We start from the raw sequence: 15,602 nt of genomic DNA, 5'->3' as shown, positions 1-15,602 counted from the left end.
TATTTTTTTCTCTGGGGGACACCCTGACCCGGTCGTACCACTCCCAGCCGCCCTATGACGCCCTGACATGGGTGCATACACATGTGTGTGTGTGTGTGTGTGTGTGTGTGTGTACTTGTGTATTCGTACATGGGTGCATACACATGTGTGTGCATGTGAGAGAGTGTTTATGTGTACCTATCTTATCATGTATATAGGTGAACAAGATACAACTGCAGCATGTGAACGCATAGTGGAAATGCAAAACCAGACCAACACAACTGTTCGTCAACTACAGGAGCAAAGTGCTACAACCTCCACAAGCATTGGACAACTACTGGAGCAAAGTGCTACAAGTACGACCAATATTGATCAACTGCAACAGCACCAGCAGGACACTAGTGATAAGCTTTCACGTGTCTCAGCAGCGGTTACCACCATTCAACAAGGTGAGTACATTTTGTTCAAGGTCTACAGTAAAACCTATAACTAAAGATCAGTGTGACTAGTGACCAGTCTATCCCTACTGACCAGTGTGACTAGTGACCAGTCTACCCCTACTGACCAGTGTGACTAGTGACCAGTCTATCCCTACTGACCAGTGTGACTAGTGACCAGTCTAACCCTACTGACCAGTGTCACTAGTGACCAGTCTACCCCTAATGACCAGTGTGACTAGTGACCAGTCTGCCCCTACTGACCAGTGTGACTAGTGACCAGTCTACCCCTACTGACCAGTGTGACTAGTGACCAGTCTACCCCTACTGACCAGTGTGACTTGTGACCAGTCTATCCCTACTGACCAGTGTGACTAGTGACCAGTCTACCCCTACTGACCAGTGTGACTAGTGACCAGTCTATCCCTACTGACCAGTGTGACTAGTGACCAGTCTACCCCCACTGACCAGTGTGACTAGTGACAAGTCTATCCCTACTGATCAGTGTGACTAGTGACCAGTCTATCCCTACTGACCAGTGTGACTAGTGAGCAGTCTATCCCTACTGACCAGTGTGACTAGTGACCAGTCTACCCCTACTGACCAGTGTGACTAGTGACCAGTCTACCCCTACTGACCAGTGTGGCTAGTGACCAGTCTACCCCTACTGACCAGTGTGACTAGTGACCAGTCTACCCCTACTGACCAGTGTGACTAGTGACCAGTCTACCCCTACTGACCAGTGTGACTAGAGACCAGTCTATCCCTACTGACCAGTGTGACTAGTGACCAGTCTACCCCTACTGACCAGTGTGACTAGTGACCAGTCTACCCCTACTGACCAGTGTGACTAGAGACCAGTCTACCCCTACTGACCAGTGTAACTAGTGACCAGTCTATCCCTACTGACGGTGTGACTAGTGATCAGTCGATCCCTACTGACCAGTGTGACTAGTGACCAGTCTATCCCTACTGACCAGTGTGGCTAGTGACCAGTCTACCCCTACTGACCAGTGTGACTAATGACCAGTCTACCCCTACTGACCAGTGTGACTAGTGACCAGTCTGCCTCTACTGATCAGTGTGACTAGTGACCAGCCTATCCCTACTGACCAGTGTGACTAGTGACCAGTCGATCCCTACTGACCAGTGTGACTAGTGACCAGTCTACCCCTACTGATCAGTGTGACTAGTGACCAGTCTATCCCTACTGACCAGTGTGACTAGTGACCAGTCTACCCCTACTGACCAGTGCCAGTGTGACTAGGGACCAGTCTATCCCTACTGACCAGTGTGACTAGTGACCAGTCGATCCCTACTGACCAGTGTGACTAGTGACCAGTCTACCCCTACTGACCAGTGCCAGTGTGACTAGTGACCAGTCTATCCCTACTGACCAGTGTGACTAGTGACCAGTCTATTCCTACTGACCAGTGTGACTAGTGACCAGTCTATCTCTACTCAGACCAGTGTGACTAGTGACCAGTCTACCCCTACTGACCAGTGTGACTAGTGACCAGTCTATCCCTACTGACCAGTGTGACTAGTGACCAGTCTATCCCTACTGACCAGTGTGACTAGTGACCAGTCTACCCCTACTGACCAGTGTGACTGGTGACCAGTCTACCCCTACTGACCAGTGTGACTAGTGACCAGTCTACCCCTACTGACCAGTGTGACTAGTGACCAGTCTATCCCTACTGACCAGTGTGACTAGTGACCAGTCTATCCCTACTGACCAGTGTGACTAGTGACCAGTCTGCCCCTACTGACCAGTGTCACTAGTGACCAGTCTACCCCTAATGACCAGTGTGACTAGTGACCAGTCTACCCCTACTGACCAGTGTGACTAGTGACCAGTCTATCCCTACTGACCAGTGTGACTAGTGACCAGTCTACCCCTACTGACCAGTGTGACTAGTGACCAGTCTATCCCTACTGACCAGTGTGACTAGTGACCAGTCTACCCCCACTGACCAGTGTGACTAGTGACCAGTCTATCCCTGCTGACCAGTGTGACTAGTGACCAGTCTATCCCTACTGACCAGTGTGACTAGTGACCAGTCTATCCCTACTGACCAGTGTGACTAGTGACCAGTCTATCCCTACTGACCAGTGTGACTAGTGACCAGTCTATCCCTACTGACCAGTGTGACTAGTGACCAGTCTATCCCTACTGACCAGTTTGACATACTAGTACGTGTTTGCACAGCCGCTGGCGCTAAAACGAGCAGCACTCTTGTACTTCCGATTTTGCGATTTTTTCGAGGGCAATAGGTTCCTTTTGCCTTGCTTGGCTACCTACGATGTACAGAAAATACCAAAAAATCCACGAGAAGTATGTTTTTTGGAGCTGGAGTGGGGGAGCCCTCCTTTGCGGCTGTAGAGTGCTAAAACGTGCCCTCTTACCCGAAAAATCCTTATTTTTTTCTCTGGGGGACACCCTGACCCGGTCGTACCACTCCCAGCCGCCCTATGACGCCCTGACATGGGTGCATACACATGTGTGTGTGTGTGTGTGTGTGTGTGTGTGTGTACTTGTGTATTCGTACATGGGTGCATACACATGTGTGTGCATGTGAGAGAGTGTTTATGTGTACCTATCTTATCATGTATATAGGTGAACAAGATACAACTGCAGCATGTGAACGCATAGTGGAAATGCAAAACCAGACCAACACAACTGTTCGTCAACTACAGGAGCAAAGTGCTACAACCTCCACAAGTATTGGACAACTACTGGAGCAAAGTGCTACAAGTACCACCAATATTGATCAACTGCAACAGCACCAGCAGGACACTAGTGACAAGCTTTCACGTGTCTCAGCAGCTGTTACCACCATTCAACAAGGTGAGTACATTTTGTTCAAGGTCTACAGTAAAACCTATAACTAAAGATCAGTGTGACTAGTGACCAGTCTATCCCTACTGACCAGTGTGACTAGTGACCAGTCTACCCCTACTGACCAGTGTGACTAGTGACCAGTCTATCCCTACTGACCAGTGTGACTAGTGACCAGTCTACCCCTACTGACCAGTGTAACTAGTGACCAGTCTATCCCTACTGACCAGTGTGACTAGTGACCAGTCTATCCCTACTGACCAGTGTGACTAGTGACCAGTCTACCCCTACTGACCAGTGTGACTAGTGACCAGTCTACCCCTACTGACCAGTGTGACTAGTGACCAGTCTACCCCTACTGACCAGTGTGACTAGAGACCAGTCTATCCCTACTGACCAGTGTGACTAGTGACCAGTCTATCCCTACTGACCAGTGTGACTAGTGACCAGTCTATCCCTACTGACCAGTGTGACTAGTGACCAGTCTATCCCTACTGACCAGTGTGACTAGTGACCAGTCTATCCCTACTGACCAGTGTGACTAGTGACCAGTGTGACTTGTGACCAGTGTGACTAGTGACCAGTCTACCCCTACTGACCAGTGTGACTAGTGACCAGTCTATCCCTACTGACCAGTGTGACTAGTGACCAGTCTATCCCTACTGACCAGTGTGACTAGTGACCAGTCTACCCCTACTGACCAGTGTGACTAGTGACCAGTCTATCCCTACTGACCAGTGTGACTAGTGACCAGTCTATCCCTACTGACCAGTGTGACTAGTGACCAGTCTATCCCTACTGACCAGTGTGACTAGTGACCAGTCTATCCCTACTGACCAGTGTGACAAGTGAGCAGTCTACCCCTACTGACCAGTGTGACTAGTGACCAGTCTACCCCTACTGACCAGTGTGACTAGTGACCAGTCTATCCCTACTGACCAGTGTGACTAGTGACCAGTCTACCCCTACTGACCAGTGTGACTAGTGACCAGTCTACCCCTACTGACCAGTGTGACTAGTGACCAGTCTACCCCTACTGACCAGTGTGGCTAGTGACCAGTCTACCCCTACTGACCAGTGTGACTAGGGACCAGTCTACCCCTACTGACCAGTGTGACTAGTGACCAGTCTACCCCTACTGACCAGTGTGACTAGTGACCAGTCTACCCCTACTGACCAGTGTGACTAGTGACCAGTCTATCCCTACTGACCAGTGTGACTAGTGACAAGTCTACCCCTACTGACCAGTGTGACTAGTGACCAGTCTACCCCTACTGACCAGTGTGACTAGTGACCAGTCTATCCCTACTGACCAGTGTGACTAGTGACCAGTCTACCCCTACTGACCAGTGTGACTAGTGACCAGTCTACCCCTACTGACCAGTGTGACTAGTGACCAGTCTACCCCTACTGACCAGTGTGACTAGTGACCAGTCTATCCCTACTGACCAGTGTGACTAGTGGCCAGTCTATCCCTACTGACCAGTGTGACTAGGGACCAGTCTACCCCTACTGACCAGTGTGACTAGTGACCAGTCTACCCCTACTGACCAGTGTGACTAGTGACCAGTCTACCCCTACTTACCAGTGTGACTAGTGACCAGTCTATCCCTACTGACCAGTGTGACTAGTGACAAGTCTACCCCTACTGACCAGTGTGACTAGTGACCAGTCTACCCCTACTGACCAGTGTGACTAGTGACCAGTCTACCCCTACTGACCAGTGTGACTAGTGACCAGTCTATCCCTACTGACCAGTGTGACTAGTGGCCAGTCTATCCCTACTGACCAGTGTGACTAATGACCAGTCTACCCCTACTGACCAGTGTGACTAGTGACCCATCTACCCCTACTGACCAGTGTAACTAGTGACCAGTCTATCCCTACTGACCAGTGTGACTAGAGACCAGTCTACCCCTACTGACCAGTGTGACTAGTGACCACTCAACCCCTACTGACCAGAGTGACTAGTGACCAGTCTACCCCTACTGACCAGTGTGACTAGTGACCAGTCTATCCCTACTGACCAGTGTGACTTGTGACCAGTCTATCCCTACTGACCAGTGTGACTAGTGACCAGTGTGACTAGTGACCAGACTACCCCTACTGACCAGTGTGACTAGTGACCAGTCTATCCCTACTGACCAGTGTGGCTAGTGACCAGTCTACCCCTACTGACCAGTGTCACTAGTGACCAGTCTACCCCTAATGACCAGTGTGACTAGTGACCAGTCTATCCCTACTGACCAGTGTGACTAGTGACCAGTCTACCCCTACTGACCAGTGTGACTAGTGACCAGTCTACCCCTACTGACCAGTGTGACTAGTGACCAGTCTATCCCTACTGACCAGTGTGACTAGTGGCCAGTCTATCCCTACTGACCAGTGTGACTAATGACCAGTCTACCCCTACTGACCAGTGTGACTTGTGACCAGTCTATCCCTACTGACCAGTGTGACTAGTGACCAGTGTGACTAGTGACCAGACTACCCCTACTGACCAGTGTCACTAGTGACCAGTCTACCCCTAATGACCAGTGTGACTAGTGACCAGTCTATCCCTACTGACCAGTGTGACTAGTGACCAGTCCACCCCTACTGACCAGTGTGACTAGTGACCAGTCTGCCCCTACTGACCAGTGTGACTAGTGACCAGTCTACCCCTACTGACCAGTGTGACTAGTGACCAGTCTACCCCTACTGACCAGTGTGACTAGTGACCAGTCTATCCCTACTGACCAGTGTGACTTGTGACCACTCTATCTCTACTCAGGACCAGTGTGACTAGTGACCAGTCTACCCCTACTGACCAGTGTGACTAGTGACCAGTCTACCCCTACTGACCAGTGTGACTAGTGACCAGTCTATCCCTACTGACCAGTGTGACTTGTGACCACTCTATCTCTACTCAGGACCAGTGTGACTAGTGACCAGTCTACCCCTACTGACCAGTGTGACTAGTGACCAGTCTACCCCTACTGACCAGTGTGACTAGTGACCAGTCTATCCCTACTGACCAGTGTGACTAGTGACCAGTCTATCCCTACTGACCAGTGTGACTAGTGACCAGTCTACCCCTACTGACCAGTGTGACTAGTGACCAGTCTGCCCCTACTGACCAGTGTGACTGGTGACCAGTCTATCCCTACTGACCAGTGTGACTAGTGACCAGTCTATCCCTACTGACCAGTGTGAATAGTGACCAGTCTACCCCTACTGACCAGTGTGACTAGTGACCAGTCTACCCCTACTGACCAGTGTGACTAGTGACCAGTCTACCCCTACTGACCAGTGTGACTAGTGACCAGTCTATCCCTACTGACCAGTGTGACTAGTGGCCAGTCTATCCCTACTGACCAGTGTGACTAATGACCAGTCTACCCCTACTGACCAGTGTGACTAGTGACCCGTCTACCCCTACTGACCAGTGTAACTAGTGACCAGTCTATCCCTACTGACCAGTGTGACTAGAGACCAGTCTACCCCTACTTACCAGTGTGACTAGTGATCAGTCTACCCCTACTGATCAGTGTGACTAGTGACCAGACTACCCCTACTGACCAGTGTGACTAGTGACCAGTCTACCCCTACTGACCAGTGTGACTAGTGACCAGTCTATCCCTACTGACCAGTGTGACTAGTGACCAGTCTACCCCTACTGACCAGTGTGACTAGTGACCAGTCTACCCCTACTGACCAGTGTGACTAGTTACCAGTCTACCCCTACTGACCAGTGTGACTAGTGACCAGTCTATCCCTACTGACCAGTGTGACTAGTGACCAGTCTACCCCTACTGACCAGTGTGACTAGTGACCAGTCTATCCCTACTGACCAGTGTGACTAGTGACCAGTCTATCCCTACTGACCAGTGTGACTAGTGACCAGTCTATCCCTACTGACCAGTGTGACAAGTGAGCAGTCTACCCCTACTGACCAGTGTGACTAGTGACCAGTCTACCCCTACTGACCAGTGTGACTAGTGACCAGTCTATCCCTACTGACCAGTGTGACTAGTGACCAGTCTACCCCTACTGACCAGTGTGACTAGTGACCAGTCTACCCCTACTGACCAGTGTGACTAGTGACCAGTCTACCCCTACTGACCAGTGTGACTAGTGACCAGTCTACCCCTACTGACCAGTGTGACTAGGGACCAGTCTACCCCTACTGACCAGTGTGACTAGTGACCAGTCTACCCCTACTGACCAGTGTGACTAGTGACCAGTCTACCCCTACTGACCAGTGTGACTAGTGACCAGTCTATCCCTACTGACCAGTGTGACTAGTGACAAGTCTACCCCTACTGACCAGTGTGACTGGTGACCAGTCTACCCCTACTGACCAGTGTGACTAGTGACCAGTCTATCCCTACTGACCAGTGTGACTAGTGACCAGTCTACCCCTACTGACCAGTGTGACTAGTGACCAGTCTACCCCTATACTGACCAGTGTGACTAGTGACCAGTCTACCCCTACTGACCAGTGTGACTAGTGACCAGTCTATCCCTACTGACCAGTGTGACTAGTGGCCAGTCTATCCCTACTGACCAGTGTGACTAATGACCAGTCTACCCCTACTGACCAGTGTGACTAGTGACCCGTCTACCCCTACTGACCAGTGTAACTAGTGACCAGTCTATCCCTACTGACCAGTGTGACTAGAGACCAGTCTACCCCTACTGACCAGTGTGACTAGTGACCAGTCTACCCCTACTGACCAGTGTGACTAGTGACCAGTCTACCCCTACTGACCAGTGTGACTAGTGACCAGTCTATCCCTACTGACCAGTGTGACTAGTGGCCAGTCTATCCCTACTGACCAGTGTGACTAATGACCAGTCTACCCCTACTGACCAGTGTGACTAGTGACCCGTCTACCCCTACTGACCAGTGTAACTAGTGACCAGTCTATCCCTACTGACCAGTGTGACTAGAGACCAGTCTACCCCTACTTACCAGTGTGACTAGTGATCAGTCTACCCCTACTGATCAGTGTGACTAGTGACCAGACTACCCCTACTGACCAGTGTGACTAGTGACCAGTCTACCCCTACTGACCAGTGTGACTAGTGACCAGTCTATCCCTACTGACCAGTGTGACTAGTGACCAGTCTACCCCTACTGACCAGTGTGACTAGTGACCAGTCTACCCCTACTGACCAGTGTGACTAGTGACCAGTCTGCCCCTACTGACCAGTGTGACTGGTGACCAGTCTATCCCTACTGACCAGTGTGACTAGTGACCAGTCTATCCCTACTGACCAGTGTGAATAGTGACCAGTCTACCCCTACTGACCAGTGTGACTAGTGACCAGTCTACCCCTACTGACCAGTGTGACTAGTGACCAGTCTACCCCTACTGACCAGTGTGACTAGTGACCAGTCTATCCCTACTGACCAGTGTGACTAGTGACCAGTCTATCCCTACTGACCAGTGTCACTAGTGACCAGTCTACCCCTAATGACCAGTGTGACTAGTGACCAGTCTATCCCTACTGACCAGTGTGACTAGTGACCAGTCTATCCCTACTGACCAGTGTGACTAGTGACCAGTCTACCCCTACTGACCAGTGTGACTAGTGACCAGTCTACCCCTACTGACCAGTGTGACTAGTGACCAGTCTATCCCTACTGACCAGTGTGACTAGTGACCAGTCTATCCCTACTGACCAGTGTGACTAGTGACCAGTCTATCCCTACTGACCAGTGTGACTAGTGACCAGTCTATCCCTACTGACCAGTGTGACTAGTGACCAGTCTACCCCTACTGACCAGTGTGACTAGTGACCAGTCTACCCCTACTGACCAGTGTGACTAGTGACCAGTCTATCCCTACTGACCAGTGTGACTAGTGACCAGTCTATCCCTACTGACCAGTGTGACTAGTGACCAGTCTATCCCTACTGACCAGTGTGACTAGTGACCAGTCTATCCCTACTGACCAGTGTGACTAGTGACCAGTCTATCCCTACTGACCAGTGTGACTAGTGACCAGTCTATCCCTACTGACCAGTGTGACTAGTGACCAGTCTATCCCTAATGACCAGTGTGACTAGTGACCAGTCTATCCCTACTGACCAGTGTGACTAGTGACCAGTCTACCCCTACTGACCAGTGTGACTAGTGACCAGTGTATCCCTACTGACCAGTGTGACTAGTGACCAGTCTATCCCTACTGACCAGTGTGACTAGTGACCAGTCTATCCCTACTGACCAGTGTGACTAGTGACCAGTCTATCCCTACTGACCAGTGTGACTAGTGACCAGTCTATCCCTACTGACCAGTGTGACTAGTGACCAGACTATCCCTACTGACCAGTGTGACTAGTGACCAGTCTATCCCTACTGACCAGTGTGACTAGTGACCAGTCTATCCCTACTGACCAGTGTGACTAGTGACCAGTCTACCCCTACTGACCAGTGTGACTAGTGACCAGTCTACCCCTACTGACCAGTGTGACTAGTGACCAGTCTATCCCTACTGACCAGTGTGACTAGTGACCAGTCTATCCCTACTGACCAGTGTGACTAGTGACCAGTCTATCCCTACTGACCAGTGTGACTAGTGACCAGTCTATCCCTACTGACCAGTGTGACTAGTGACCAGTCTATCCCTACTGACCAGTGTGACTAGTGACCAGTCTATCCCTACTGACCAGTGTGACTAGTGACCAGTCTACCCCTACTGACCAGTGTGACTAGTGACCAGTCTACTCCTACTGACCAGTGTGACTAGTGACCAGTCTATCCCTACTGACCAGTGTGACTAGTGACCAGTCTATCCCTAATGACCAGTGTGACTAGTGACCAGTCTATCCCTACTGACCAGTGTGACTAGTGACCAGTCTACCCCTACTGACCAGTGTGACTAGTGACCAGTCTATCCCTACTGACCAGTGTGACTAGTGACCAGTCTATCCCTACTGACCAGTGTGACTAGTGACCAGTGTATCCCTACTGACCAGTGTGACTAGTGACCAGTCTATCCCTACTGACCAGTGTGACTAGTGACCAGTCTATCCCTACTGACCAGTGTGACTAGTGACCAGTCTATCCCTACTGACCAGTGTGACTAGTGACCAGTCTATCCCTACTGACCAGTGTGACTAGTGACCAGTCTATCCCTACTGACCAGTGTGACTAGTGACCAGTCTACCCCTACTGACCAGTGTGACTAGTGACCAGTCTACCCCTACTGACCAGTGTGACTAGTGACCAGTCTATCCCTACTGACCAGTGTGACTAGTGACCAGTCTATCCCTAGTGACCAGTGTGACTAGTGACCAGTCTATCCCTACTGACCAGTGTGACTAGTGACCAGTCTATCCCTACTGACCAGTGTGACTAGTGACCAGTCTATCCCTGCTGACCAGTGTGACTAGTGACCAGTCTATCCCTACTGACCAGTGTGACTAGTGACCAGTCTACCCGCACTGACCAGTGTGACTAGTGACCAGTCTACCCCTACTGACCAGTGTGACTAGTGACCAGTCTATCCCTACTGACCAGTGTGACTAGTGACCAGTCTATCCCTACTGACCAGTGTGACTAGTGACCAGTCTATCCCTACTGACCAGTGTGACTAGTGACCAGTCTACCCCTACTGACCAGTGTGGCTAGTGACCAGTCTACCCCTACTGACCAGTGTGACTAGTGACCAGTCTATCCCTACTGACCAGTGTGACTAGTGACCAGTCTATCCCTACTGACCAGTGTGACTAGTGACCAGTCTACCCCTACTGACCAGTGTGACTAGTGACCAGGTCTACCCCTACTGACCAGTGTGACTAGTGACCAGTCTACCCCTACTGACCAGTGTGACTAGTGACCAGTCTATCCCTACTGACCAGTGTGACTAGTGACCAGTCTACCCCTACTGACAGTGTGACTAGTGACCAGTCTATCCCTACTGACCAGTGTGACTAGTGACCAGTCTACCCCTACTGACCAGTGTGACTAGTGACCAGTCTATCCCTACTGACCAGTGTGACTAGTGACCAGTCTACCCCTACTGACCAGTGTGACTAGAGACCAGTCTACCCCTACTGACCAGTGTGACTAGTGACCAGTCTATCCCTACTGACCAGTGTGACTAGTGACCAGTCTATCCCTACTGACCAGTGTGACTAGTGACCAGTCTACCCCTACTGACCAGTGTGACTAGTGACCAGTCTATCCCTACTGACCAGTGTGACTAGTGACCAGTCTATCCCTACTGACCAGTGTGACTAGTGACCAGTGTATCCCTACTGACCAGTGTGACTAGTGACCAGTCTATCCCTACTGGACCAGTGTGACTAGTGACCAGTCTATCCCTACTGATCAGTGTGACTAGTGACCAGTCTATCCCTACTGACCAGTGTGACTAGTGACCAGTCTATCCCTACTGACCAGTGTGACTAGTGACCAGTCTATCCCTACTGACCAGTGTGACTAGTGACCAGTCTACCCCTACTGACCAGTGTGACTAGTGACCAGTCTATCCCTACTGACCAGTGTGACTAGTGACCAGTCTATCCCTACTGACCAGTGTGACTAGTGACCAGTCTACCCCTACTGACCAGTGTGACTAGTGACCAGTCTATCCCTACTGACCAGTGTGACTAGTGACCAGTCTATCCCTACTGACCAGTGTGACTAGTGACCAGTCTATCCCTACTGACCAGTGTGACTAGTGACCAGTCTACCCTTACTGACCAGTGTGACTAGTGACCAGTCTATCCCTACTGACCAGTGTGACTAGTGACCAGTCTATCCCTACTGACCAGTGTGACTAGTGACCAGTCTACCCTACTGACCAGTGTGACTAGTGACCAGTCTACCCCTACTGACCAGTGTGACTAGTGACCAGTCTTCCCCTACTGACCAGTGTGACTAGTGACCAGTCGATCCTACGACCAGTGTGACTAGTGACCAGTCTACCCCTACTGAACAGTGTGACTAGTGACCAGTCTACCACTACTGACCAGTTGTGACTATGACCTCTACCCCTACTGACCAGTGTGATAGTGACCAGTCGATCCCTACTGACCAGTGTGACTAGTGACCAGTCTACCCCTACTGACCAGTGGCTAGTGACCAGTCTATCCCTACTGACCAGTGTGACTAGTGACCAGTCTACCCCTACTGACCAGTGTGACTAGTGACCAGTCTATCCCTACTGACCAGTGTGACTAGTGACCAGTCTACCCCTACTGACCAGTGTGACTAGAGACCAGTCTACCCCTACTGACCAGTGTGACTAGTGACCAGTCTATCCCTACTGACCAGTGTGACTAGTGACCAGTCTACCCCTACTGACCAGTGTGACTAGTGACCAGTCTACCCCTACTGACCAGTGTGACTAGTGACCAGTCTATCCCTACTGACCAGTGTGACTAGTGACCAGTCTATCCCTACTGACCAGTGTGACTAGTGACCAGTCTATCCCTACTGACCAGTGTGACTAGTGACCAGTCTATCCCTACTGACCAGTGTGACTAGTGACCAGTGTATCCCTACTGACCAGTGTGACTAGTGACCAGTCTATCCCTACTGACCAGTGTGACTAGTGACCAGTCTATCCCTACTGACCCAGTGTGACTAGTGACCAGTCTATCCCTACTGACCAGTGTGACTAGTGACCAGTCTATCCCTGCTGACCAGTGTGACTAGTGACCAGTCTACCCCTACTGACCAGTGTGACTATGACCAGTCTACCCCTACTGACCAGTGTGACTAGTGACCAGTCTATCCCTACTGACCAGTGTGACTAGTGACCAGTCTACCCCTACTGACCAGTGTGACTAGTGACCAGTCTACCCCTACTGACCAGTGTGACTAGTGACCAGTCTATCCCTACTGACCAGTGTGACTAGTGACCAGTCTACCCCCACTGACCAGTGTGACTAGTGACCAGTCTATCCCTACTGACCAGTGTGACTAGTGACCAGTCTATCCCTACTGACCAGTGTGACTAGTGACCAGTCTACCCCTACTGACCAGTGTGACTAGTGACCAGTCTACCCCCACTGACCAGTGTGACTAGTGACCAGTCTATCCCTACTGACCAGTGTGACTAGTGACCAGTCTACCCCTACTGACCAGTGTGACTAGTGACCAGTCTACCCCTACTGACCAGTGTGACTAGTGACCAGTCTATCCCTACTGACCAGTGTGACTAGTGACCAGTCTACCCCCACTGACCAGTGTGACTAGTGACCAGTCTATCCCTACTGACCAGTGTGACTAGTGACCAGTCTACCCCCACTGACCAGTGTGACTAGTGACCAGTCTATCCCTACTGACCAGTGTGACTAGTGACCAGTCTACCCCTACTGACCAGTGTGACTAGTGACCAGTCTACCCTACTGACCAGTGTGACTAGTGACCAGTCTATCCCTACTGACCAGTGTGACTAGTGACCAGTCTACCCCCACTGACCAGTGTGACTAGTGACCAGTCTATCCCTACTGACCAGTGTGACTAGTGACCAGTCTACCCCCACTGACCAGTGTGACTAGTGACCAGTCTACCCCTACTGACCACTTTGCCAGGCATGTACACTGTAATAATATTATGCAAAAATCACTGTGATTTGCCACAACCTGGTGACCGAACAGCAAACAACTTGTCTTGTCTTTTTGGGCGGGCGAGGGGGGGGGGGGGTTGTGTACCAGTATGTATGGTGTTTTTGTGTATGTATGGTTGCGTGCATGTATGCATGATTAGTTAACAGCTGTTCTGTAGGAATCGGCGAAATCCGAAAAACGTTGATGGTTGGCGCCCTCAACTTGCATACCTTTGGCGTCTTAGAAAGGGTAGGAATGCACCTCGGCTTGCACATGCACAAATACCAGAAGTGGTGCAGGGAGATGGTGTTGTACTTGGGTTAGATTTCATTGAGCACAATTCTACCTTGCTGTTACGCAATATCTATATTGTGTGTGTAGGGATAGTATGGGTATAAGAATAGCTATATTGTGTGTGTAGGAATAGTATGGATATAAGAATAGCTATATTGTGTGTGTAGGGATTGTATGGATATAAGAATAGCTATATTGTGTGTATAGGATAGTATGGATATAAGATAGCTATATTGTGTGTGTAGGGATAGTATGGATATAAGAATAGCTATATTGTGTGTGTAGGGATAGTATGGATATAAGAATAGCTATATTGTGTGTGTAGGGATAGTATGGATATAAGAAGAACGTGATTATTTGTGGCCACATCAACATAAACACCAATCCAACAGCACCTCCAGATCCACAGCTTCATTATCTATCTGACCTCGTGGTCAGCTACAGTTTATATCCTGGAGTTCACCAGCCGACTCGGTTCTCAGCAAACTCTGCACCAACCACACTGGATCAATTTTACAATACATTCTACCCTCTAAATATGGCTACTGTTATCCCCATCGCGTTCAGTGACCATGCAGCAGTTCTCAGTGAATTTCAACTCAGCCCAGTAAGAAGTACTGTAACTTCTGGGCTACGGCGACACTACCGAAACATAAATCATGACCAGTTCAAGGCAGATTTGGTCCAACAGGATTTTTGTGAAATTGACGGAAGCCCAACTGTCATGTGGACTGAGTGGGCCAGCCGCTTTCTACAAGTGTTAGACAGACATGCTCCTCTTGCACCAAGCCCTCGACGCAAGAAAAAATCAGTACCATGGATGAACCGCCAGTTATTACACCTCTTGACCAGCACAACCGGCTCCATAGGAGGTGGCTTAGTGATCAGAACAGACATTCCCACTCAGCTTTCAAGGCTGCCAGGCGGGAAGCTACCAGCTATAATAGGCAACAGAAAGAGACCTACTACGAATCCAAGTTTCGAGCTGCGTCTGGCAATACCAAACAGACATGGCACACGATCAAAGAACTGAGTGGTAAACATCGACAATCTCAGCCACCTCAATGTTCTGTTGATGCCATCCGAAACACCTTTGCAGAGATAGTAGAGGACGCCAGCCGCCCAGTGCATCTCTCATTTCCCTACGGGCCCGCCTCGAGCACTGATCTGACAGCCTTTGCGCCAGTGTCTATTGCCAGAGTGAGGAAGCTCCTCGAACGTTTAAATCCGGCCAAGTCCAGCGGTGATGATGACATTTTCTGCAGCCCTTCTCCGCGCACATGCAGACGTACTGGCGCCATCCCTGACTTTGATCTTTAACAAGTCCCTGAGAGAGGGCATATTTCCTGCCCAGATGAAAAGTGCTAGGATATCGCCACTCTTCAAAGGCGGAGATCCGAGCATGCCAAAGAATCATCGACCAGTGTCCTTGTTATCGATTGCATCCAAAGTGTTGGAAAGGATAGTCCACTCACACGATATCTAGTCCAGAGCAATTT

The 15,602-nt window shown here is 50.3% G+C and overlaps 1 protein-coding gene across 2 annotated transcripts in view; it reads left to right on the top strand.

Annotated features, from left to right (window-relative positions):
- Window positions 1–15,602, top strand: part of LOC135811195 (RING finger protein nhl-1-like) — a 209,821-nt gene that overhangs the window by 29,450 nt on the left and 164,769 nt on the right. The window contains exons 8-9 of one of the 2 annotated variants that reach the window (XM_065324388.1): window positions 198–428; window positions 3,037–3,267. The exons of the other annotated variant lie outside the window; for it this stretch is intronic. Coding sequence (XP_065180460.1) covers window positions 198–428; window positions 3,037–3,267 — 462 coding nt within the window. The remainder of the gene's footprint in view (window positions 1–197; window positions 429–3,036; window positions 3,268–15,602) is intronic. 2 annotated transcript variants of the gene reach the window in all.

The sequence above is a fragment of the Sycon ciliatum genome, chromosome 3 (genome assembly GCF_964019385.1).
Source record: "Sycon ciliatum chromosome 3, ocSycCili1.1, whole genome shotgun sequence".
NCBI lineage: Eukaryota > Metazoa > Porifera > Calcarea > Leucosolenida > Sycettidae > Sycon > Sycon ciliatum.
Note: the sequence above shows the minus strand (reverse complement) of the source record. Positions and strands in the feature narration are given on the sequence as shown.